General features: G+C 39.5%; 1 protein-coding gene across 2 annotated transcripts in view; it reads right to left on the reverse strand.

Annotated features, from left to right (window-relative positions):
* Positions 1-363: 363 nt before the first annotated feature.
* NPNT (nephronectin) overlaps positions 364-27,265 on the reverse strand; it is a 49,388-nt gene continuing 22,486 nt past the window's right edge. For both annotated transcript variants that reach the window (XM_083861176.1, XM_083861177.1), the window contains 9 exons: positions 25,034-25,153; positions 24,092-24,211; positions 19,769-19,903; positions 18,458-18,580; positions 16,197-16,589; positions 7,668-7,763; positions 7,187-7,285; positions 3,548-3,804; positions 364-2,317 (listed from right to left, as the gene is read on the reverse strand). In XM_083861176.1, the coding sequence (XP_083717302.1) occupies positions 2,222-2,317; positions 3,548-3,804; positions 7,187-7,285; positions 7,668-7,763; positions 16,197-16,589; positions 18,458-18,580; positions 19,769-19,903; positions 24,092-24,211; positions 25,034-25,153 (1,439 nt within the window). In that variant the 3' untranslated portion in view covers positions 364-2,221. The remainder of the gene's footprint in view (positions 2,318-3,547; positions 3,805-7,186; positions 7,286-7,667; positions 7,764-16,196; positions 16,590-18,457; positions 18,581-19,768; positions 19,904-24,091; positions 24,212-25,033; positions 25,154-27,265) is intronic.

Genomic DNA, 27,265 nt, shown 5'->3' on the forward strand with positions numbered 1-27,265 from the left:
ATCTCAGCAAGCTGTAGTAATATGATGAGCCAGACTAAAATGTGTTAGTCTTATATTCCTTGGCATCTAACAGCAGTTTGTGCCGCTTGAATCACAGTGAGGAACAATAGTGAGGTGGCTGCTCCTTCTTGTAAAATGGACATCTAATATTGCAGAAACTCTTAAATTACCTGTGAGACTTCTCTTAAAGTTAAGTTGAAAATTGCCTTCTTCCTTCTGAATAATAAATACAGTGCTGTCTTCATATTACAGTGAAATGTATTTTGGTTTTTAAAACAGGTAATAAGAGCTATTTCTCTCTGGGATTGTCATCTTTTGTTTCATTTCACTGCAATGAAAATTGTGACTTTCAATCTAAAAATGAAAACAAGATTCCCAATTAGTAGCAATTAACAGTCTCTTTTACTGATTACTTTAAAATAAGGACAAGGTATTTCAACTATTCACAGATATTTCTGACATATCACAAAGTAACGTATAATAAAATAGATCATAATCACATTCAAAGCAAAATACTTTAAAATTTAATGTTTACAAACACATTGCTTTTTTCCTTTTCAAAATGTTTGCTGATACAGTTTTGCAGGAGACTCTCTGTTTGGTCACATATGTTTCTGCTCTACACACTATGCTTTGTCCTAGGGGGTGAATGGGAAAAAATATTTTCAGATTGGTACTTTGTCAGGAACAGTGATTTGGAATATGACCTTTAATGATGTTGCAAATTTGTATCTGTGAACTTTGTACAAGACTGAACATGCTATGCAGCTGACATTTATATTACACTGTATTTAAGTATTCAAAAGAACTGAGATTTTTTTTTTTTTTTTAGCTTTAAGGCTGCACCACTAACAACATTTTGTCAATCTCTTGTAATTTTCTTATATGTTACAAATACTTTGTCTATTTTAGAATTGCTAGCCGTGATGATGATGCCCACTTAAAAAATTCCAAACCAAACAGAAGAGTTCCCTGGAAAACTGCACAGCACATGCATGATATGTAACTATAAAATTAGTCCAAACTTTTGATAAATACTTAGTTCCCACCAGAAATAATAGTTGTTCTAGTTCTAAAGAATAAAATGTTTATTATATACAGAAGATTGGGTGGAGTATGGACATTTGACAAAGACCACTCAAGGCATTTCACCGTCTGAATTCTTTGTACAGTGTTAATGCAGCTGCCCTTTTTCCTTGTGTGTAGGCTTGTGCCATCTGTGGGAAGGGATCCTTCCTAGCAGTGTCAACAGGCTCAACCTTACAAGAGCCAAGTTCATCTTTTCCTGGCTGCTTAGTCTTCAGCTGAACCAGTAGCTTCTTGCAGGATTGAGAGCCCTTTAGGGCTGGCTTGTGAGCTCGATGCAAAACTTGTACAGCATTTTCAGATGCCATTTTCATCAGGTGAGCGTTTGGTGTTTTGCCTTCAGGACATTACAACATGAAAAACTGCACCAGCATTTTTCAATGAGCACCATTAACTGACTTTGATAATTTGGCATGACCAGCAGTATTGAAGATGATGCTGAACTCCTGTCTTGTACATAAAGAAAGTACAGCTGCCAATTACCCTGCAACTACAGCCTGTAAATACTAAAAAACATAAATATGTTAACCATACACATATACAAAAAACACAGCAGTAGCAATATTACAGGATGCAATGCCTACTCTCTATACCTGGTTTTGGTTAATACAGATGCAACAACAAAAACAAATGCTATTTCATATATGAAGAACCTTTCTTCAAAGGTCAGTGGCAGTAAGCCAAAGTTCAGGTCCAGGCTGTCACCAATCCAATGTGACTCACACAAATTAACCAATGAAAGATGGCACTTTGGCATGATAATGGCTGTCAGTTAATACTGAAACTTTGAGATGGAGCTTTTTTTGCTACCATTTGTAACTAATTCTCCCTTTTTCACAAGTGCTTTTTCTGTGAGAACTCACCAGACTTAACAGGGAACAAAGTAATTACATACAAAATATGATTATGGGGTACGGATTAATAAAAAGAACCAGCCTGAGATTTGATTTCCTCAATCCTGGGAGGTGCTCTCCATGTATTTAAGTGAAATTTCCATGAGATTGCACTTAGCAGACCACTAAGAAGTTGTTGCTCTCCCACTTTTTCTTCTTTTGTATGCAGTTCTGTTTCAAAGTTTGGTAGGAACTGCAAGGAACAAGGGCAAGAGGAGATGACTGCTGGTCCATTGTCTTGGCTAATGCTCTTCAGAGCAGCGTCCTCTCCTCAAGACCACATCATCTAGTCCAATATCCCCAGTTCTTCCTTTCCCTCTCTCACCTCTGAAAATAACCTAGAAAGAGAAATGGAACAACTTGAATGGGGGATTAAAAAAAAAATAATTACACAGAGATAATTCATTAAAAAGTGTGATGAGGCAGCTCCTGTTTGTGGTGTGATGGATGGCAGCCCATGCAACTACAGGGGGTCAGGAGAGTCAAGGGACAGTGCTACGGGGGACTGCCAGAAGTGATAAATTTAGGGAAAAGAAAGGTAAGAATATAGCAGATGTATTGTTCATCTGTTAAAAATATCCTCAGTCTGAGTCTGACATTCATTTACAGCTAACAAAGTCAGGTGTCTTTGCTACTGTTGCTGAGGTAAATTTTCTAGAAATTTATCTGTAGTAATTACAGCCTTAATATTAATTTTAGAGCTAGACACTGTATGTCTTTTAGCCTGCTCCTATCATGAACATTATCATATGTGAGCTTTTAAGAGCTCCTCGTATTTAAGCCAGAGTAAAATAGCCCCTGAAATACCCAAGTCACTGCTTCAGATCTGAAATAAAAACTACCTTCAGAGGTTGGAGAATAACACAGAGCTTTTGATACCAGTTAATCACACAGTGTTTCTAAAATTTCCAGGTATTGAAAGATTCTCCATGGCACTTCAGGCCGCTTCTTTTGATTGCACTAAACCATTTTGTGTTACGGGCACTGTTACGTCATCATTCACCTCCTTGGCCTAATCATCTGCAGGGATGCTAATTGCCATAAAACCAAGTGTGACTGCACATGTAATCTCCTTGCATTAACAAAAATTACTTATTTTCAGTATCTTTCTCCTGATTTAGCCAGTTATTAATCCACAGGGGATGGTTCTTCCTATTTCATGGCACTGTATTATTCAAAGCATAACTCATGCGAAATCTTGATACAGGCTTTTTTTTTAAAAATATCTATAGAGTATGCCTCTTGTCCATAGGGCTGTTCTTTCCTAGGTGGTGATTCCTTTAAAATGGGTTGTACCAGGTAGCTCAGGAAATGACACAGTAGCCTGTACTATGAGTCCATTTCTGTAGCTGGGATTTCTTTTCTTTTTTTTTTTCTTTTTTTTTTTTTTTTTTGTGCATACAAGTCATTTTAAAAAATGCACAATCATCTCTCTTGTGATTCCATTGGCAGAGATCAAAGTAGTAAAACAGAGAGAAACTGAACCCAGAAGATGAACACTGCTCCATTTAAGTGTCTTCAGCTTTTCTTGCAAAACTCCAAAAAGCAACACAATCATCAGTACTTACACTCTTGATGCCTAGTCCTCGTAAAGTTATGTGTGTGTGTCTCCAGCCATGGCCACCGTTTCTTCCCCACACAGCTGGGCCGTGAGCACCATTTTTCCTTACAAAGACTTGGAGAGCACCAGAATGCAGCCCGGGCACCTTATGCCTAAAGGACAGGCACAGATCTCCAGCCTGAGCCATGTAGCCCAATGGCAGGATAAGATGTGCTGCTCCTCCTTCTTTGCCCTTGGGATCAGAGATGGTGAGGTACTGTCCCCCTGCAGTGGAAAAAGCAGTTAGTTGGGGGAGTTTGGTTTTTTTGACACTACTAGGTTGCAGGACCAAATGCACAAGAGTTATTGAAAATAAAGGGGTCCACAAGATCCAGAGAGTGTAAAATAAGGCATACAGAACCAGAACTAGTGCATCTGCCTCCTACAGGGTAAGATTTACAGTGCTGCTCTTCTCTATACATTAGTACCAGGCTGGGCGTTGCCCATCTGATTTTTTTTTTTTTTTTTTTTTTGACAAAGTAAACAATATCCCTCTCAAAACCTAAAACCTCATGTATTTCATCATTTCTGACAACCACTTGGTCACTGCATGATTTTAAACACACAGTGATGTTAAAGCTACTGTGCAAATTTATTCCCCTTTTAAGCTGAAATATTTTGCTGTTGGATAGATAATGGAGACCAGAATAAATGATATCATGTGATTGAGCTATGGCTCTGTCCCTTTCCTTTTGTTTGGGAGCTGTGTTAACGGGCTAAGTCTCAAAGCATATCCATTTGCAACCCTGATAGCCTCTTTTATTTAACTGTAATTTAAACTCTTAATCTCGGTTAGATAGAAAAAGCAAGAAGCAGTAATGATTTCCACATGGCTGTTAACCCCAAATTCTAACAGTAGGAAGTTGTCAGTGAACATACATACTTAATTCAAAACCCTATTTTTATCTCTTGTCATGTATGAAGTAAAGGTGCCTTCCAGAAAACACTCAGAATATGAGAAGCTATGGATCTCAGGTATGGCAACATCCATTAAACCTAAAAAGAAAAAAGGCACCTTTCACACTGACACTCAATGAGATTTCACATCTTGGAGGAAACCCAGATCTATATGAGTTGTTTGTACTTTTCATTAAAGCTTTTTTCATTAAACCTTATCTTATACTGAATCTAAGAATATTTTTTCTTTAGGTGATCGGATTTTACATATTTTTTTAATTAAAAAACGCCACCTCTACTTTAAGTTAATTAAGAAAGTGGCATTTTTAGGGTTCTTAGTTAAAACAAAACATTGAGAAATATTGAGAGTTTGTAATATTGTTGACATACACAGTTAAACAGGACAGAAAAATATTTTTCAATTGTCTCCCTGCTAGTACTCAAACAGAGCATTATTTTTTGAAAGCTCCTCTTTGAAAGTCACAATGATTTCCCTCAAAAGCTGTAAGACTTAATTACAATGTACAAGGGCTTGCCACACACTTAAAAAGGAAAGTCAACCTGGTCTCCAATTCACTACTTCTATGAAAGTTTTTAAGTTCTTTGGTCTAAATAAGATTTCACAAAGCAAAGTATTATACTGCTGTCTGGGCCCCTAGATCAGCATTTAGCCATGAAGTGGGATCCATTTGTCCAAGGATCTGTTAAAGCCTTTTGGTGGGTATTTTCTCAGGGATTTTTTTTTTTTTTTTTTTTAAATGCACTGCTTTTGCAGCAAGGTCATTAATTGATAAAATAAGCATAATAGAGTTTAAATAACTGTACCTGTTTGCTGAAGATACAATTATACCACTATGAAAGTCCTGACTTATTAACTGCATCGTTTTCAGATAGTTACTGTGGCAGAATCCAATCAATAGGCAACAGATTTAGCTAAGCACAAAGCAAACATATCTGTAAGCAAGCCCCTGCAGGAAAAGGTCTCCTCAAATCAGCATTTTCTGCATGCAAGATAAGCTTATAATGCTTCAGCACAGCACCTTTCCAAATGCAGATTCTGATAAACCAATACATAGCAAACTTTGCAAGGTGAAAGCAAGCAGTCAGGAACAAGCTGTGAAAATAAATCCTTTCAACAAGGTATTCCAGACTGGCAGGGGTGGGTGGGTGACTTCAAGGGACTAGTTTTAACAGGTTATGTCAACAGCAGCAGAATATACACAGGAAATAAAAAGCTGAGCTTGTCTCTGATTACTGGGAAGCACTGCAGGGGAAAAGTGTGACAAAAAAAGAGCTAATTAAAAATCATAGTTCTTATAAATCATAGTTCTGGAATTTAGTATGTATTAATACAATTTCTGAGTACAGATAATTAATATGCTTTGAATTACTAACTTAAAAAACAATTATACATAATTCATACGTTTTTTGAAACAACAAATTTAAAAATCCATTTTTTCTAAATGCCACTCTGCGGGCAGGAGACAGCTGCCTGTTTTCTCATCTGCAGGAGGAATGAGCTCTGCTCTCCCAGTCATTCCCAAGGCTTTTCAAGTGTCACAAGGAGCTCTTGAAGGACTAGAGCAGCCTGTGTGGGGGGACCCCTGCCCGGGCAGGGAGGACAGCACTTGCACTGAGCCAGCCAAACAGCCTGGAAAAGGTGCCAGGTGACCTGCTGTGGTGCCAAATGACTGCCCCATCAGTGGCAGCATGAGGCCAGACAGCTCTGACAGGGTGGTGCATGAGGAAAATGGCTCTCAGTGTCCTCACCCTCCCTCATCTTAACCTGCACCAGTGTCCCGCCTGAGAGCGGTTCTTTCCTTCCGCAGGCTGCCCTCCTTGCATAATGTGAGCTTTGTGCACTTCAAAGGCTGCTCCTTGGGGATGCAGTAATCCCATCATTACGGGGAGCCAGGGATGTGTGTCTAATCCCCAGCACCGTGGGGCAGGCACTGCTGGGGGAAGGGTAGGCAGGCAAGGGCAGCAATCTCTCAGTGCCACACCAAAATCAACAGGAGACAAAACACATCCCACTTCCTGGGACAGCAGAGGAGGGAGACAGGGAAGGGTTGTTCCTTCCTCTCCTGCCCTGCAAGCAGCTACTACACACTCCCCTCTAATGTTTGGTGTAATGCCACTTTTTACCATCCCAAATAATCCCATTTTCAGAAGCTCTGTGTTCCAGCATTTAACTTGTCTGCCTTCCATTTGCTTAACATTTTTTCAATATACAGATTGATTTCATCGAATTCTACTCCATTATAGCAATCTGAGAGGTTAAACTAGAACATTATATCTGGCAGCAAAACAAAGCCTATTTCCAGTACTTTCCATAATTTTGCTAGTGATAGGGAAATAATTATGTATACATGGTAGTTTGAAAAATAAGGTTTGCTTCACCATAAATTAAAAGTTTTTCTTTAGTCCACAATTTTTTTCAGATTCCTTTAAGACAAACTTTTGCTGACTACATTTACTAGTCCTTCAGACTAGATGTCAGCTGTGATAAAAGTGTAAATTTTCAATTGCTCTTTCACACTGGGAATCCTCAATTTTGCTTTTTGTACACAGAAGAGGCATCAGTGTGCAATACACCCCAGAACTTAAGGGAACAGAAGCTGTGTAATTTGTCCTCAAGCAGGAACTGTCATCAGCCTCAAGCCTGGGAGGTTCTTCAGCTGCAGGATCTGATTCTACACAAACCACTCACCTGACAGATCTCTTACTGGTTCCCAGTGCAAGTCATCATCTTTGTCCTTGAGCCATCCACACAGTCCACTGTCAAAATCACAGCTGTGCACAAGCACACCTGGCAGAACAGAGCCAGAGGTCACAAAAAACCCCAGAAGTGATTCAGATTGTTTTGGTTTTCAATTTCCCATGTGGCTGACACTAGCAAGTATGAAAATTAAATGTAGAAGGAGCCCTAGGAAAAGAATCTGCAAAAATACTAAAACAATAAAAAGGATCCTTGTATTATTAACAATTCATGCTACATTTGTGCTGAATGATTTAGGAAATAAAACTGTAAGGTTCACATAGGCAAAGGGTTGGTTTCACATGGTTTTATAAAGCATAGTTTAAAAGATGGGCATAAGATGTACGAGTCCTAAAAAATGTATAAACCCCCAAGAAATCTCAAAAACTCATAAACATAAACCCTAGGTCTCAATAGCAGACATGGTCTTTACCTGGGTCATCATTTGCTTCAAATTCATCAGCTGTAATCCCTCTTTCAATTTCAAGTATTTCAAACAGATTATTGCTCACTCCAGGCTGGCGTGGAACTGTGAGAAAAAATGAATGAGATAAGGAAGTAGGTCTCTAACTAGCTTTATCTCTAACAAAAACCAGAAGAGCAGCTCTGGGCATTGTGCTTTTCCTGGGGATTTCAATATATTTAATTATATTCGACATGAAGACTCATAAACTTTATGCCTACATGATTTACGATTTGTGTAGTAACATTTGCCTAAGCACTGTAAAAGGTGATTCCAAATCTCCTAAAGGCCCTTTGAATGAAAGCTCCTTTTTAACCAGGGGGCAAAGCTTTAACCTCGAAGCACACTATTCCTCTCCAAATGCATTTTCAGAGATAGTGGTTTCTCAATAAAATAAAGTCACATGAAAGTCCTCACTCAACCCTTCCACAGATGTTTATAGGAGAACATCACCAGGAGGCAGCAGTACTTGGAAGAGGCACTTAACCTTTGAAATACCGCTGAAAGTACATCAATCTATCTGCAAAGGATTAGAGCTCCCAAAACAATTATCAGGGTTGTACTGGGAGTTGAGAAGGAGGAGCTCTAGTGGAAACTGGAATTCAACTGTAATTATACTTTTTGCTTTCCAGCACAGCCTGTCCTTCAGCTGCCGTTCCCAGCTGCAAGGAGAAAGAACAGCTCTCAGTGATTAAGAGGCCAGAGGTTATTAGCCATTCAGCATCCAGGACAACCGAAATTTATGAAGTCTTCATTGGAGTGATGGCTGCCAAAGTCAGGTGGCTACAAAGATTCCCACATATTTCTGAAGATGCTGTGCTAGTCACTGTAAATTTCACACAGATTTCTTGCCTGATGGACAACTGTCAGCCAGAGACAAAGAGATTGTACCAAATAAAGCTGTATTGGAAAATTCCTCCTTTAGAGGCAGGTCTAATGCATAATTCAAAACAGTAGTAATGTGTTTCAGACATGTCCTCAGATTTTATAGGCACCTCTGACACGTAAGGTATTTGTAAGGGTCTTATCTATTAAAAACTTGACATGTTTTTCCATTTGCAGTGCTAAAATAACTATTAATGTCTCTATAGAACAAGTGAGAACATGAAGAATGAAGATAACTGAAGGGATTGTTGTTTTCAGAAAATCAAATCAAAGGTTATGAAGGAACTTCTTTTGCACTAGGTCAACATGAAAATAGCACTGCTGCAAGAGCTCCTGTAAAGCCAGAAGACAGAAAAAAAAAAAAAATTGAAATTAGGACAAAATAAGCAAACTCTAATGTATTTTTAAAGTACTATTCTAGGCTAGAGGTCTTAAATAAAAATATTATACAACAAAAACAAACGGTTAAAAAGCTCAGCATCTGTAGGAAACCAATGAACTCCTAAATATAAGTCATTATTTGAATCATTAAGACTCCCTTTTTTGTTTTGTTTTTAATCCTTTGCAGATTTTAGATTATGTCCATTTGCAGTCTAGGATAATAATGCTCAAAACAGCTTCAGACTTAAGGCTGACTTGGGTATTAGAGGACTGTTAATTTTTAAAGATACCTTGATTGTAAATAGCATTTTTGCTGCTTTGTTTCACCTGGGCTGTTTTGCTTATATGATTAAAAACCTTGAGATTTAACATGAAAGAAACCTTACAAATGTGCACAGTCCACACAACCTAGGCCAATAATTGCCTTGCAGTACAGCTATGCACAAATTTTATATTCAGGCATATAAATCCATTGTTCACGCTGAATTTGTAGGTGGGGCAGTTGAACAAGCACATCTATGCTGCACACCCAGGGAGCACCACCTTGCCTTTCCACACCTCAGACTGTGCCAAGGGAAGAAGACACTGTTTGTTTTCTATGCTACAGAGAACAAGTCAGCAATTTGCTTCAGAACTGCTGAGCACAGCACAGCAGGCACCAAAGGCTCAGACCACAGGTTCACAGGCAGGTTATTACAAGGTTCTAAATCAGCACTGTGGCAAAGAGCATGAAGGAAAGCTCTAAGGTTTTTAGGATACTCGGGGGCCACAGTTTTAATGTCCTGTGCATCCTCCTCCCAGTCCGTCATAGTCCTGGTTTATGGAAAATACTGCAAAAAATATTAGGAACTTATCTTGTAAACTATTTCAGTTTACTTCTTCAAGTACCATTTCTAATGCACTAATGTTTTCTACAAACCTGATTTACATCTGCATACAAACACAAGAATTCTCCAAATTCAAGTTGATGTATCTGCCTATAATTAAAGTGCTGCAAAAGTAGTTTTTCAGAAAATTCCCTGACAGTCTTTTCCAAACACTTTATGAACTTCTGGAAGAATGTGTTGCAGTGCTTCAATTCAGTCACTTCCGTGCTTGGACCTAATTACAGGAATGAGCACTCAGTTTGAAACAAGGGTTACCATAAGAGATGCAGGACTCTAAATATGACCCAAATCAACACTCCTTTTTGCCACGACAACCAACACGTTGAGTGGCGATTGTGGGAGAAAGTATTTGGTACAATTATTTTCTGCAAGTTTTCCAATCTCTTTCTGTGTACTTTATAGTGTATCAGTGTACTTTTCACTTAACTTCAATGGTTTGATAAAGCTTGTTAAATAGAAACTTGGCTTCTTTTACTTGGGAGAATTTTATAAGCTTTGTGTGAGCCAATACATCAACACTACCATATTCTCAAAGTTCATGAGCTAACTTTCTCACAGATGCACAAATCTGGGGGAAAATATTAAATAACTGAGATTATTAAATATTAAATAAGAGCGATTTATTTTTGGATTTTTTAACCTTTGGGAAAACAATAGAGCTTTTTTGATTTACTTGCTAATTGCTGATATTGGCAGTATAAGAAAGTACAGGTATATATATATATCAGCTTGTTTGCAATAAACTGAATAATTGCTGTTTTGGTGTTACAAACCCAAAATATGGAGTGCAACTCCATGTGATTAGTAATTGTTATTACCATTAATAACGCCACTCTCTGGCTTACAGAAAAAACTGGTTTTGCACTGTAAGTACAATTCCACTCCACACAGTAATCATGACTAAGCTCCCCATTTGCTAAAAGCAACAACAAAAAAGAACAAAGATTTTTTGACTGAATAGTTACAACAGAAAGCTGTTAAATCCCACTTGCAAAAAAATTCCCACAAGTGATGAGATCTCACACACAACTAGTAGAAAACAGCTAAAAGTAAGGGTAGTCCAGAGGTCAGTCAGACTGAGAAAACAAGAATAAATCCTGTTTTCCTCAAGGGAAGATTTTGATGTATGCTGAGCTAAAAAGAAGGGGCAACAGAGAGGTACATTTCACCCTTTTGTTCAGACACCCACAGTGTCCACAATACGTTTCTTAAAACTCTACAGAATCAAATTCTGCAATAAGAATTATTTCAGGAAGTGCTTTCATGGACTGTGCTACCCTCTCCAGCACTATTTACACAACAGTGTCAGTATGCCACCACTCTGAAGTCCAATCTCACATTTCTTGGGCAGTTACAAGGCTAAGTTTTACTGAAATCAAGCATCTTGGTATTTATCTTTGCAGAAGGTTTTCTGCAAAGTGACCTGCCTGCTTTTGTATGAACATCCATTCAAGAGGTGCAGAGTGTCAGCTGAGTTCCAGGGAAACACAGCTAAAACAAGGAGTGTACAGAAGCTTGCATATCACATCTGGGGACAAAACCTGCTGGAAGACTGATTGAGGGTGAGACTTGTAAGATTCCTAGATTTCATGACTGAACTCCAGAGTACCAACAGGAACAAAGCACTTATCGTAAATGCTTAAATATAGAGACAAATACATTTTAAAAGGTGCCAGAACAGTGAAGACAAATGAAAAGATGTTGTGTAAAATAATGCTACTCTAATGATATCAAGGAATAACAAACTCCCTATTTCTTTGCTTTTATTATTTCCCTTTTTTCAACAGCTTCAAGGACCACAAAACTGCACTTACAGCACTAAGGACTTAGCAGTCACTGAAATGAAGAAAAGAAAGAATTCAGTTTTAATCCAATCTTTACATTTTTAATAGCTGTTATGAGAAACATTTCCTAACTCCAATCTTTTCAGCTCCACTAAGGGCTAAGAAGAAAAACTGCTGAACTGTCTTTTATTACAGATAAGGGGGTTTGTTCTTGCTATGCTGATATCTAGTATTATGCTTCAAGTTTATGCTTTTAGTGCTTATCATCCAGATCCCAATGATAGCAGAAATTCACATACTTATTGAGAAGTTGTTCTATCTGTTAGAGACTTATAACTAGACAAGATTCCTCTGTACTTCACTGTAGTTTGTAGCAGTGCTGAAATAGTTAAATATTAAGCTATCACTGCATTCCTCTCTCGTTGCCATTCCCCCCATATCCATATCAGGAGAAGATTATCCTTGGTGCCAGATTCCACTGTCTGCATCTGACTAAGTGGTTCAAAGGCCAAGTGTACGAATTCCATGTTAAAAAATACAATTTTTTTTGTTCTCTAAAAAAGCAGCTCCCCAAAGTCACTGAAAGCTTTTTTAAAGAAGGGGTAAAGCATCTAAAGAAAAGCAACAACCCAATACCTTTCAAAAATTGCAAAGGCATTTAAATAACATTATCAGCATTTTTATCATTTGTGCTCTCTGTCACTGCTTTTGAACAGAGCAATTTCTCTGGTCCTCAGCTCAATTCAGGTAGAGCAGCATATTCAAAAGAGCTCTAGAGTGAAATCCTAGGTCAAGTTTACTCAGTGTGTGGAACAGCAGGTCAAATAACAAAGGGAGAAATTAGGGAGCAATGAGTCACCAAGGGTACCCTAGGAAAAGGTTAACTAACAAAAAACTAGAATTTGAGAGATGCTTGCAGAAAAAAGTACATTTCCCCCAGCATGTTTCCTCTCCTGATGTGGACCAATCCTAGAGCACCAGGATGTGCAGGATTTGGTCTAGGACATCTGTGCAGCAGCCAATGGCCCCTTTGCCATGGACTGCCTGACAGAAGTACCACCTATTCAATGGCAGATCAAAGCAGTGGTGCTTCCTCCGAGTCTGGCCGAGGCTGCAGAGCCCCATGGGGAAAAAAAGGAAGGGAAATGTCCATGTATCACAAGACAATCTAGCTGAAAACACAACTTTGAGGTCTTCAGCAGATGCTAATGTCTGGGAGCACAGAACTGCCAGTGGTTGCTGGATACAGTGCTTTCTATGCTAGGTTTTGCCCATTTCTCTGTGATAGAACACTGGATTTTGTGACTCTTTAGAATACAACCACCCTTGGAGACACAGGAGGAAGCAGCCACCTAAGATGACACAAATTCTTTTGAAGATTTATAAAACTGAAGTTAAATCCTACTTCATAACCTGAGTGGATCCAATGTCAATCTTCTTCTGTTTCCCAAGAAAATAAGAGTTCCAAGACCACTAATTGCTGCCTGTATTCTCTAGTGGGAAACAAAGAAAGGCAGCAAGAGCAAGGCTTTTTCTTCTCTTTCCAGACAGGCATATGGGGACCACAGTGCAAATTGATTTTTGAGAACAGGAATCTTTGCTGCCGCAACTGGAGAAGCAGTTGATGTGGGGAAATAAACCTAAAGAATCTCACTATAAGCAAAACAAAATTAGCTTACATCTACAACCCAGGAATATTGCAAAGATGTCTGATGTAGGTGAGACTAAAACAGAAACAGCTTTAAAGAAGGCAAAGGAAATAGTTCAAAACTCCCCTTCCCTGAGGAAATATAGAGACAAGTGAAAAATGTTTTTGGAGGTGGGGAAGGTTTGGCACATCCCCATAGCAGCTAAGCAAGTCAAAGGTTAGCTAAATGTTACTAGTTATTCCAGTTTGAAATCCTGTATTGTCTTAACACCATGGCTGTTAACACTGTGTCTGGCGTGAGGAATGATTTTGGGGAGGCACTGGCTTACACTCAGTGGGAGTGCTGCCATCCTGAGCTCGCAGTACCTCACACTGAGGCAGGCACTGCTCTCCCACACACCCAGAGCAGGGGCAGCACTGGCCAGCAGGAACCTGAAGCTCAACCCACCATCTGTAAGATAATATGAAAGGTGTTTCAGCTAATGCACCTCACATTTGCCATGAGCCAAGAGCACTCATGCAGCCAGGTCTGCAGCCCAGCTAATGCCCAGGAATGCAGCATCTGGCATAATGCTCCCATGGTGTGATGGCATCTGGGGATGTTCAAGTATCTCTGTGTTATCCTTACAAGTGCAGTACTGAGGAGAGGCTGTCCCACACTCTGTGCATCCCACTGTAGTAATGTATGTGGGCTGTAACTTTTCTACCTGCTTTTCTGAATGTCCTACATGAGGAAATGTAACTTCTGCTCTACCCCACAAACTCCTGCAGCAACAGGATTCAACAGGTGAAGAAACACCTTACAATACAAGTAATGCTTTCTTTGAGAAAGTATTGCATCCTTCTGAAACTGAACTGTTTTCACGCGACTGAAGTTTCAAATCCTTAACAAATGCTTTGGTGCACTCCCAACAAAAATGCTTCTAGACAGAGAGAAAATAGGAGAGGACTCCAGTGACCACTACCTAGATGATACTTTCAAGGTGACCAGAAGAGAAAAGAGAGAAAAACAGAGCAGAAAGCAGAGTGGAAAGGAGAGAAAAAGATAAGAGAGAGGAGAAAAAAAGACGCCAGTTTCATTAAAGATCACACTACTGGCATCATCTAGAGCATGAGTGGAGTATGCTTTCAGTCACACAATTATGTCACAAACATATGTGTATCAAGTATGTCTCTTGCAGAGAATCAAAAAAATTATATGGAATTGAAGGCAGACATCTGTTGACTTGACCTGAGGACTATCTGTCCCTATATTACCTGCTGAGGCCAGGAACAGCTGGTGCTTGACCCATCTCAGTCCTGCTGTGCTGTGCACTGAAGCCTTTGAAAGTATGCATATCACAAACCTCAGTGTGGCACCTGACCTAAACCAATTGTTGATAAACACTTTGCAAAGGTCCTGTGTTTGTTAAATGTACCATAATATAAGCTGCAGTCAGACCAAACCAAGCTTAAAAGGCTTTTACTTTCCTATTTCCCAAACTCCTGTATCTGAAGCACATGTATTGAAAGCATTAGCTTCAAAATTCCTCTATGGACAATACAGACAAAACCAATTGTCAATAATAAGCTTTACACAGAGGATTGTTATGACTTCATGAAAATAGCTGAAAATCATCCTTCTGCTTTAGTACTCCAGAGAACACTTGCAACACAAGACAGACGCCTGGGATGCACAATTCTGGAGCCTACATAATTTCCACAAAACTATATTTTTAACTGGTTGGTTCCCATTAGATTAGGCCTCATAAATCTTTATTATATTTCCTTTTAGAATTTTACTTAAATTTAGAGTTTTACTTAAACATATCTCTATATGTTTAACTGAATATGAAGCCAAAAGTACACTCTACTAAGCAGTACCAGGATTTGTCTTCTAACTTTTGTCAGCTTCACTCTCAATTTTCTGTCTACAACAGATAAAATGTCACGAGGAGAACTCTTTTACAAGGAACAAAATATTGCATTGAGTAATGACCTAGAACAACAAAGCCCAAGAGATTACCACACAGATGCCAAAGCAACCAGAAAAAAACTCCCACATTGCTTGTGCACCTGCTCTGAGACAGCAAACTTTTCCTCCTACTACACTGCTTCAGCAGCTCTATTGTACAAGCTAAAGAGCTGATCCAACATACCCTCCCCGTCTCCAAAATTAGCCGCAGAACTAAAGATGAAATCGAGTGTTGAGTATTTCTTGGCAGATACACATAGCTCTGTAAGTGCCAGTAATGTCTCCTGTGGTATGCACTAAAGCTGGCACAATGGTGCTGCAGATTTCAGAGGAGAACTTAAAGTTACATGTGTTCATGCTATAAGAATCTTTACTATCTTCAGCTTTTCATGTATCCCTTTCCAGAGACATGGTCCATAAAGTTACCCTCTATGCTATTTTTATGCATTTTCCCCATTGCCTAGTCATGAACATCTGTGACTATTCAAACCCATACAAAATAGGTCACATAGAAGTCTTCAGGTAATCAGGCATGATCCCATTTCTTTACCATTCTTAAAGTTTTGGTAATACTGTGTTTAGGAGCGACTCTTAACTCTCTGAATTTAAATCCACTGACTACTTTATGAGTTGTGTTGCACTTCAATACTTTTCAATAAAACATCTTTCATTTTCTTAAAACCTTCATGTGAAAGCGTAATTAAGTATTTCTACAGGACAATGTATTCAATAATTTCAGGGAAAAAAAAAACAACCTTTTTTGATTAATTGATTCAGAACTTCTGTCCCAAACTTTTGCTAGGTAATAAAACCAAATACTTGTGCAGCTTTACCATATAACCTTTTTCAGTTTCATTTCCCTGTTCTCAATGGTATACAGTGTTCCAAAAAACCCAAACTGTATAGTGCATGCTTTCATCTACAGCTTTGATAAACGAAGGCATATGGAAAATTACTTACTGAACACATCTCCTCGGGGTTTCTGAGGATCTGGCTGGATCCTGTTGTCATCTATAACTCCTTGGGAAGATGTAGTTTCAATGGGAACATGTGATGGCTCTTCAGTTGTTACCAGAGGAGTTGTTTTTGGTGGTAGTGTAGGTCTTACCGTTGTAGGCTGAGGTGTTGTTGGAGGTGGAGGCTTCATCACTGGTGTTGTGACCGGCTTTGTCACTGGCACATATCTCATGGTGGGCTTTGGTGTCAGTCGAGGTGTTGTTCTGGGTGCAGGCTGAGTTGGCACATGTGTAGAACGAGTTGTTGGCACAGGTGCTGGACGAGTTGTTGGCACAGGTGTCGGACGAGCCGTCGGCACAGGTGTCGGACGAGCCGTCGGCCTGGTTATTGGCTTTTCTGTAACAAAAGCAGGTACATACAGTGGTCTGAGGAGTTGTGCCTTCAGCATCAACAGTCCCACTCATTCTACCACTGCCTCCCTCAGGGAGAGTGCAATTGGCCTTGAATATGTGATATGGACCAGGTGGTTCAATCATAACAATAGGAATAACTGCAAAGAGAATCAAAATGGGACCAAAATGGACATCTCAGCCTCTCACTCCAGAAACTTAATCTATTTCATTATGACACAAAGAGACTTGGATGGAATAATTTTTCTTTCACTGAAGGTTTCCATTAGATAGAAACATACTTTAGCATCAGCACTGCTAAATTATCACATCCCTTTAGGTTGTACTTGGCAGTGCAGCAGTTTAGAGATAATTTAGAATGACTGAAGGTCAAGACACTTCCATCCCACCTCCTCTAAAGCATCAAGTCTTTCAGAGTTGGCAAAACTTACACAAAAGCACTGCTGGTTAAAAAAAGCGTAGGCAGGAAGCCATGGGTTAAGCAGCTCTCTAAACTGGACAAGGTCATAATGAAGAGTGGAAGCAAGTTTAGTTTAGATGTTATAGCCACTTTGATCACTGATGGGCAGATACCTTTGGCTTAAGAAAGTTCTTGCAGACCTTTCCTTCTAAACATTTCACCTTGTCAATAGGCAGTAATAATTTTAGAGACTGAACCAAGCCAGCCTTCATTTAGATCCTTCCCTTTGCTGAACACCAGGAAACTAAGTAAATAACATTTTTCAGCCTCCACAAAAATGAGGTGCTGGACTGAGCATCACTTTCATCTCCTCCAGTGTTTCATGAAGAAAGGACAACAAATTTTAACTTAGTTTCACAAGGAGAGTTTCTGAAGACATGAAACACAAGAATATGTTTTGTTGCTTCCTATTGGTTAATAAACCTTTTATATCTCACTGGAGATCTTAAAAGGCTCACTAAGAGCTCTAGTCACATATTTTGTGTACAAGTGTTTCAAGTATAACACACAATTAAAATGAAGAACTACTGTTTGCTAATCAGTGAATTGTTTGATGATAGCAGGTAAAAAGGTTTTCCCCTCTGGCCTCTTTTTTGTTACTATTCCTTTGAATACCCTGTAGTTTTGACATTTATAGTACATTAAAATATAAAACACCCCTTTAAGACCATGTCCCACTAACACACATGAAATGTGCCCACATATACTTGCAAGCACTCAGGATGTGATAGAACACTTTTTACCAAGACAGCCAAAGGGAAAAAATGGTGCTGCTCTTTAAAGAGATCAGTGAGTCACCAAAGACCAGATCCCACAAAGGAATGCAGGATCAAAAAGATCCAGCAGATGTCGAAGAGCTGCACAGTCCTGTGGGACATCAAATATGGGAGAGCTCCAACACCTTATTCTGTACCAAGTGGGTGGCTGCTTCTCCCAAGAGAAAGGTGGCCAAGGGAATTTTCCAACAGCAAATCCTTACAGAGAAATCCTCCCTCCTGGCTCTTCTCACATCTGGGAAGCAGCAGGGAGTGGATGGGGGTGAGCTACTGAAACAGGCCAGTTGTGGAGTGTACATAACAACAGGGTATGAGTAATATGCACTGTTTGATCAGACTTACCCTGCTTACTCAGTTGTTCTCATCCTGAAGCAATCTCTAGAATCAAGCTGGGAATAGGGAGAGGTGAATTTCTTTCTAATTATGAAAATGTCTCAGGGAAAGATATTTTTACCAAGGCGTGCTAAGACCTACAAAACACCAACTACATTCCCTGGTCCCTTATTTAGTATTAAAAATAGTCAAGAGAAACTCAGCCTGATAGTGGTGTGCCTTAAAATTTACAAAATAGGACACACAAGCTTTCAGAATCTCTATTTTAAAAGGAGCATTACATACGTATGCAGTTTGTTCCATTGTCTCTGTACCCTTCTTTACATTTGCATTTATAGGATCCTGGAGTGTTGTAGCAGTGTGAAAAACTACCACACTGATGGTGACCAAGGGAACATTCATCTATATCTGCAACAGAAAATTTACATTAAAAAATCATTTGCTTCAAAGAAACCTGACTTTCTGCTTATCCCTGCAAAAAATCCCAAACATTATTACAATTCTGATTATTAAAAAAATAGTAATAATAAAGCTTTTGCCAGTGGGAAAAGGAAAATAGACAGTCACAAATCAATGTGGTGATGTAAATACTAGGGGAAATAGGGACTATTGGGCAACTTTGGTATTGTTCAGCTTTTACCTTAGCATCAGCTTCAGACATGCCTTAGGTAGATTGCAGCTAAGATCATTAAGATCACAATTTTAACAACCACTTCTTACAGGTGACAGAATAAGAAAAAAACAACCTGAGTATAGGAATATGCATGTTCTTAATCACACAGATATTAAACTAGTTTTTCTTAGCAAAATTCTTCCTATATTATACACCTGTATAGGTGTTTCTACATCAAATAGAAACTGCTGGAAACGTTTCATGTGGCATATCCATCCATATTTATTGTCAGTGATCAAGCAAAAATCTCCAAATTCCAGTACTCTGAACACAAATTGATCTGAAAAAAAATACTTAAGCAAAAAAAGTAATGCCTCATCTCCACATAATCTTTTTTTTCAGGGAAAGAATCATAACCATTTGAGACCCTGTGAAAGTAAGGCAGAGAGACCTGGGAATATCTTTGTTGAAGGGCATACACCAGCTGCATTCCAACCTCATGTCCAGACAAAAGCAGGTTATTTCCCAACTCCTGCCTCATCCCCACCTGTCTTCAGGGGAAGGAAAGTTGAGCAGTCTGGGTTGGGAGGAGCTAGGGTGTGCACATTTTCTTATCTTGGATCTTGGGACATGCAATGGAGCACACCAGTGTTACAGCTCAGACACTGCTCCAAGCCTGCAACTGCCAGTGACAGTGAATCCTACAGGAAAAACAGCTTTGGAAATGAATCCCTGGGGTCATCAGCTCTGCTCTCCCCACTAGCTTCCATACAAGAACCAGTTACAAGAATGTGGGCCATATATATGTCTTCTCTTTCAGACTCTGTTTCTCTAATTCATCCCTTTCTTAAAACACCGAAGCAGTGTAAAACAACCTGCTTCACGTTTCAGCCATAATAAAGGAACATCCCTCTTTGAGGCATTAATTTCATTTTCAAATACACAGCTCTATTACATGCACATGAGAAATAGCTTGTTATTACCATGGCATTGGTATTTGCCTCCAATGTACATCAGATCAAAGCCTTTATGACACCTGCAAATGTAGCTCCCGAAAGTATTGACGCACTGCCTAAAGCGTGGGCAGAGAACCCTCCCAGTAGCACATTCATCAATATCTGTGGAAACAAAGGAACTGTGTTATTCTTAATAACAGTGAAAATACTATTTATGCTGTCTAAATGAAACTGGTTTCACATAATGGAAAGCTAAAGAATAGCCAAAGTCTTTTTCATAAGGGCCCTTGGTCAGCCAGCAGTAATACCTGAGCACTTCTTTTGGCTGTGCCCTCTAGTTCAGCTCTGGGGTCATGGGTAGATCCCCAAGGAGCAGCTGATGCTCACCCACTGCTGCTCTCACTGCCTGAGGAACTCTCAGATGAGGTCAGGCTGACACACAACAGCTGCTTGCTTTACCAATCACTCTGTAGTCCCTGGACACTGAGCTGAGGCTGCTGAGTGCTCAAACACTAATCCTCCAGTGAGGCAGAGACCTGCCATGCATGGCTGCTTCTGACGCACGCAGCTCCTCGTGTTTGCTGCTTATCTGCAGGGCACAGTTCAACCCTTTGCTCTGCAGCTCTATCAGGCTCTTGATCTATGGGAAAGCAAGATTTTGCTCTCCACACAGTTCTTTTCCCAAAAGGAGCACTTCAGCTGCCGATGTCAAGAGTGCAAAACAAGCCAAGTGATTGATGCCCTGCTGCTCTTGTGAAAGAGGCCTGAACAAGGCAGAGTCTCTTCCACTGCACAGAAAAAATGTTACCACAAAGCTGCTGGTTAGTTAGGGCAGCTACCTGAGGTGGGAGAGATGGAGCTTCAGCTTCTCTCCAAGCTGTGCTCCCACAGCCAAAAGAAGTGACTTATAGCCATGAATTACTGGCCAGATGGGTTGTCCCAGTAGCTCCTGCTGGCACTGTCCCACTCTCCATGAAGAATTACTGGGGACAGCAGGGATTCAACCCCTGAGCCCCCACAGTCCTGGCCTGCCTGACTGCTCTCTCTCCATCAAGAGCATTACTGGAATGGTGCAGTAAAGGCCTCAATGAGAAAGAAAACAAGACCAATACTGGGCAGCTCTCCACATGCCTAAATCTTCCTATAAATCTGTCTCTTGATTTGAATTTATTGTTAACAATTTAGGCTTTTAATGTGCCACTAAGCTTTACAAACTCTACCATGTTTCTTGTTATAATTTAATCAACAAGTCAAAATTTTCTACCCTTTATTAAAATATTATTTCAGGGCTGCAAGTTTAAGACCCTTGTTTACTAAGAGTTAGTTGTGTTCTTCATTGGTTTTGGTTGGGATTTTTTAATATTTAAACCACAGCTTCAAAAAGTAGTTCAGTAAGAACAAGATTAGCTACTGGATATACTTCATCATGGCATGGATTATGATCTTTAAAAACCTAACGTAGCATGTTCTGCTTTTTTCTCTGTACACATTCATATTAATTCACATTTTTGCAAATTCACATAAGGGAAAAATTATGTTAAATCATGGCAGCAGTCTAGTGGTAGGCAGTTGTATGTCCTAGAGATACAGGACAGAACTGTTAATCAATACACTGTTCAAAACTGATGAAAAATATGAAAAAATGTAACAGCCTTCCACTTGCATATAATGAAAGGTGCATGGATGCTCATGGCTGAGGGGAAATCCACTTTCTGATCAGTAGCCACAAGATTATATACAAGTGATTAGTTTCCTGCAGCTCTCAAACAGTACAGTGACTGTGGCTTCTTTCCAGTCAATCCACACCTGGACCAAAAGTTGTAGAGCTGTTTTCCCTTTGCCTGCTGCAACATGCTGTGGTTCATACCTGCTTCCTATGAAAAGCAGGGTATGGAGGGGTGATTTGGACTCTCCCCTCAGCTCCAGGGAGCTGTTCCAAAGGCACATGAGGCAGAGTGACGGTCAGCATCTAATGAGTGTGATGGTCAGTGTGTGCCAGAGAAACAGAATTGCTTCTCTCTCTTGCTGCAAGTATGACCAACTCAAGCACAAAATAACTATGAGACTAATTTTAAAATAGCATGATTTTTAGGTTTACAAGGCTGTATTTTCCATTTTCCAAACACACACACAAAAAGGAAAGAATTAATTTTGTAGTGAAAAATCATTATTTTCAGCCCTCAAATAATTTCAGAACATTTGAAGCTGAAATGTGTACATGGCTCATTTCATTAAACGAAAATCCCAGTATAAAAACCTGGCAAGATTTATTATTTATTGATTCAAGAGTCATTAATCAATTAATTAGCTATATAATCCACATTTTCACTGAATACCTTGCTGAATTATTTTTTCCCTTTGTTATTTAGTTTATACAATTTATAGTCAAATTGGTGGCTCTTTACTGATTGTCTGAAAGGAACATTTTAAACAAGAGAATGGTCAGCAAGTGTTAAACTAAGAATAGAATAATGCCCAGAGGAATTTCCACCTGTACTAAAAATAGGCATTGCATTCCCAGCTGTCTTTCAAACTCTCCTCAAACAAGGACCTCATGAGCTGCAGCCAAGGCACACTTCCAATTTTCTTGCCATCACCTACACTTCTATCTGTACTGCAGCATTACCCAGACCCTTGCTGGAGCCAACAACTTCCCCAACAGTGACAAGCTTGTACAAACATGAGGAAAAAGCATAGCCTTCGACCCAAGCAGCTTCAATTCTTTGAGGTATTTACTGCAACTCAAACTTCACAGTGAAGTAACACAAAAGGGTGCATGTCACAATCCCTTCTTACCAAAAAAGGGGAGAACAGTGTGTTACGATGTGGGAAGAAGAGATATCTCTTGCTGTAACTATTTTCTGTGTATTGTACAAGGCTGGTCTGAAATTCTTGTGGAAATTTTAGAAATAGATTATGAGGTCATTTGGAATGATGCATACCCAACTAAAATGTGGGTACACAGTTCTTTGCCTTTCTGGGGGAAAAAAGTGTTTTTTGGAAAACTGCACTGAAAAACTCAAAGAGCTTCACAGGACTGATTTGAGTGATAATCTTTGGTAATAAAGTACACTTTGTTTATTTCAAAGTATGAATAGTATGTTTATTATATAATATCTATAATACATATAATAGTATGTTTATTTCAAAGTATGAAGCCTTCCTGAATAGAAAAATGCATACAAAGAGAAGGCTGCAAGCATTTTTTCTAGCAAATTTCTCTACTTGGTGTACCTTTCTTGAATTTGTACTTAAAATAACTCAGCTCACTATGGCATGGCACAAGTATTTTCCAAAGATATCCCTGCCATAATATCCACAATGGGATTTATCACAGCTTAATCCCTTCAGCATGTAACAATGGTAGGTTTTTTTTCTCCTGTTCTTTCCATTTTTTCCATACACAAATGTGCCAATCTCGTACTTCAGAAAGCCTCTGACTTGGGTGTGGAGCCTGCTCTTCTCATCAGAAGATCTAGAGTCTCTGTCCCTTCCTCTGCCAACAAATTCTTGGCCAGCATGGGTCAAGCACCTGGAGAACCATCTACCCTGTGGATAGCCAAGATATCCAAAGGGATGATTACAACATCCCCATTTTCTTACATTCTTTCAATGTTACTGGTCATGGAATTGTAGCACTTCATAGAATATAAATAATAAAATCACTGGAGCATCATATTTTACTCAGGATGTATAGTTAATGACTGATGAAATCACATGTCACACTGTTCTTCAGACCATAGTGGAGTTTGATTAACCATAAGTACCTTTTCCATGTTCACCAACGTGGGAACAAAACATTTCACTTTTATATGCTCCAAGTTCCTGTGTTTATTTTAACCTGGAGTTTTCACAGTTTGGAAGAAAGACAGCACATTCAATCCCACTAATATTGGGAACATGCACAGACCTTCACCTTGCCCCACTATAATTTCAATGATTTTTACAAATTATCCCTTCACCCACTGAGCTAGGCACCACCTTGTTGGGTATGAGGGAAAGGTGATCTCCCCATTCCTTTCTTTATGCAGGCAGGTATTTTGGAGTTAGCAATAATTTAAAATGACCCAGGAGCAGGAGTGGCAAGGGCCAAGGGCATGGATACCAAGGAGTCTGTATGGGCTTTAGGCAGACAATGAAACTTGCAGGACTGGTAGAAAACACTGGCGATCTGACACGAGGACACCTGAGCAACAGCCCTATTGCTATTCTCATTGTTAACATCTTCAAACTGCCCGTTCCGTGCATTCTAAGTACATCTGATAAACTCTCTTGCACTGCATTCTGTGTTAAGGATAAAAGCATTCTGGAGAAAAGAAATTACAATTAAATCTACATTTGATCACCTACCTACACAAGTCCTGCCATCAGGCCCAAGCTGCAGCCCTGGGGAAGGACAGCGGCAGCGCACCTCCCCTTTCAGCACATCACAGCCATACTGACAGTTTGCCATCAGGCAAGAAAAGGCATCTGGAGAAAAACAATTCAACACATTTAGATAAAAACACATTTACTGTGATCAGTACTAGAAAATGACTGAAAACTTTGGAGAATTAAGACAACAAATATTTACGATAAAAGTGGGAAAATGCTTGTTGAGTTTCACAGGTATCCTTCAAAGAGGAAATACATCTGCCAGAAAAATTTTTTGTTCCACAAACTCTCTATGAAAATTTAAAAAAAGAGAGAAAACCACCACAATTGTACTAAATTGTGTTATTGAATGCAGTCCTCAGAATATAAAGCCTAATATGTACTACAGACTCTCCTGGACAGTACTGCCATTTTAAAAATGGAGTATCTCTAATTGAAGGTAATTTCTCTCCCCTTCCCTCTGTCCAGATATTCGAAGTAACTGTTTTTATGGGAGCAAGTAGGAACCTGATCTCCAGAGAGATGACAGTACAATTTTTATACCAGTCAAACAACCAACATCTGCAGTTTTAAAGATTTTACGTTTGTAAGGCCATAAAGCAGCAGAAATGCTGGTATCTTGCTGCAATGAAAACTGCAAGCACTTGTCCTCCGAGGCCAATTAACAGTGATTTACAGCACTGAAGAATGCTTTGGGGGAAACTTTCAATAAAACTAATAAAATCAGAACAATTGCTCTTGTTTTTTTCAGCCTAATTTAACTAGAAAAAAAGGAGCTCATCCTTTGCAGCTGCCTAATTTCCAGCAAGATTAATCTTTTACTTCAGGACTCATCTTCATTTCACAGAAGTTTTCCAGGGAAACTCGAGCAGGGATTTTGAGAAGCTGTAAAAGAGCAAGCACCAAGGCTGGCCATACTTGAGCACGTTCCATCTGGCATAAGCATGTAGCCGTTCAGACAGTAGCACTTGTAGCTGCCGTAGGTATTCATACACCGGTGTTTGCACGGCCGCGGCTTTAGTCCACACTCATTCAGATCTGAAATGAAGGGCACAAGGGAAGAGGGTGGGAAAAGAAAACACAAAAGGCATGCATGGCAAAACTACCAGTTCAAGCTGCTGGAGAAGGAAAGAAAAATATGGCTATTAGCTTTTCATATGCAGTTCAGCTGATAGCAAGCATCCAAAACATCCTGCATGAAATGCCGTTCATCACGCCAGGCAAGCAGCTTATCTGGCTTGGTTTCACAGATATCTTTTCAAAAGTGACAATATTAGCATTAGATGAAGTGTGAACTGTTTCATTAGGCAACACACAAGCTCAGGCTGCCCACATCTTGCCACTATTCATGTTGATGCCATGTCAAGGACCAGGCAGCACTTGGAAGGAGGAGGAGAGAGAAAGCAAACATCACTCTGCAATTACTATCAGTGATTCTGATAGCAATTCAGTGATTCACTATCATGCTTCAAAATTAGCGGCAGAGGAAGGCAGGAAAGCTGATGCCAACTTAGTTTAAACAATCTCACAGAGAAAATTTATTCCTTATCACATAGAAAATGCTAAAAGAAAGTATCTGACATCAGCTATATTTGTCAAGGACTTTCCATGAGGGCTAGCATTTCAGATTCACAATTTAATAGAGAATTCATGGCTTAAACTGAAAAATTCAGCCTACAATTTCCATATTAGTAGACAGAACTTCAAACAAGATGATTTCCTTCAGAATTCTCTCCCAAGAATATGTGTTGATTTTTTCTGAGTAAACCAGAATAATTTGTTACTTATTATTGCTGTTAGTCATTTGTATAGTGATGAACAAAGATGAAAATAATAAATCTATTCACAAATCCAGCCAGCGCGAACTTTAAAAAAATGAGTTATCAACCATCATCTCTGATATTGTACCATGCTGTCTGGAGGTCTTTTGCAGACAGAGAATTGCTATTTTTTCCAGAAGTTTTCAAAGAGCCATCTCCCAGTACTAAGCACTATCTTATCAAGTGTCACTCAACCCATGTAGCAGAAAAGTAAGCCTTGAGGCTCCCATTATGTCCTACATACACACACACAGTAGCCACATCATAAAATGCCAGCTGAGAAGGTGACAGATGCCTCCTGTGGACTAGAGGCAAAGGCTCAGGGTTAAGATGCTGAACCAGAAAGATCATTGTAACGTCTCTGGTTACAATGAAGTCAGTAATTCATTGATCACTTTTCAGAAGTAAAGCAGAAAACTTAACTGGGTCTACGTGGTAAATGGAGTGAGAAAAGCTACATTCACTGTAGAGATTAAGCTAGAGAAAACACTGATTCTAGACATCTACATCTAGAATTTTACAAGTTTTTAATGTTTGGGTTTTAAATTTGTCCTGAAGCTCTATAATCCTTTCATTTTTGAGAGTAAATTCTTCACCTTACTCTTTTCAGGCAAAATACTTTTCAATAGCATTCCAAAACTGAGAAATAAATTCCCTTTCATTTTGCTTGGCAAAATGCAGAGCCCATCAAGAGAAAAATACATGTATCACACTACAAGTCACTGGTGTAATCCAAACTCAGCTGAGAGGATGTTGCCTATTACGTCACTGCAGCTCCTGAGAGCTCCTAACAGTGTTTATGTGTATCATATAACTTGTTGTCTTCTGACCTACTTTGTTTCCATCTTCATGGGGTCATAGAATAGCCAGCATCATGCAGACACGGCCCTCCCCAGAACCCTTCCCCTTACTTCGTTTTCCAAGGTGTCAGGAAGAACAGCATGTTTAAGGACAAGGATACTTCCTTCTCCCCTCTTCTGCAAGAGGGCAGTGGTAAGGGATGTAATTTTCCATTTCTTCCTGTGTAAGAAGAAATGAACAAGATATTTCCAGGAAACCTGAAGGGGAATATTTTCTCCTCGAGTGGTGAGGAAGATCAGGTGAGCCTAAGCAGGATTCAGTGAGGAAAGATTGCCAAAATAAGGGCTGGATCTGTGCACAATAAAAGAGTGATGACCATCTCTGCAGTCTTCCTGAGGACCGTGTGCTGCAGAGACAGCAGCTCTTTTCACCTCTCACCCTTTGGGAGTTGGAAAAAGTTTCAGCAGTTGCAAGGAGAATATATTTCTCACAGCAGGCACCAATGGCACACTCACAAGAAAGTGCCTGC

The sequence above is a fragment of the Zosterops lateralis genome (genome assembly GCF_965231275.1).
Source record: "Zosterops lateralis genome assembly, chromosome: 5".
Classification (NCBI taxonomy): Eukaryota; Metazoa; Chordata; class Aves; order Passeriformes; family Zosteropidae; genus Zosterops; species Zosterops lateralis.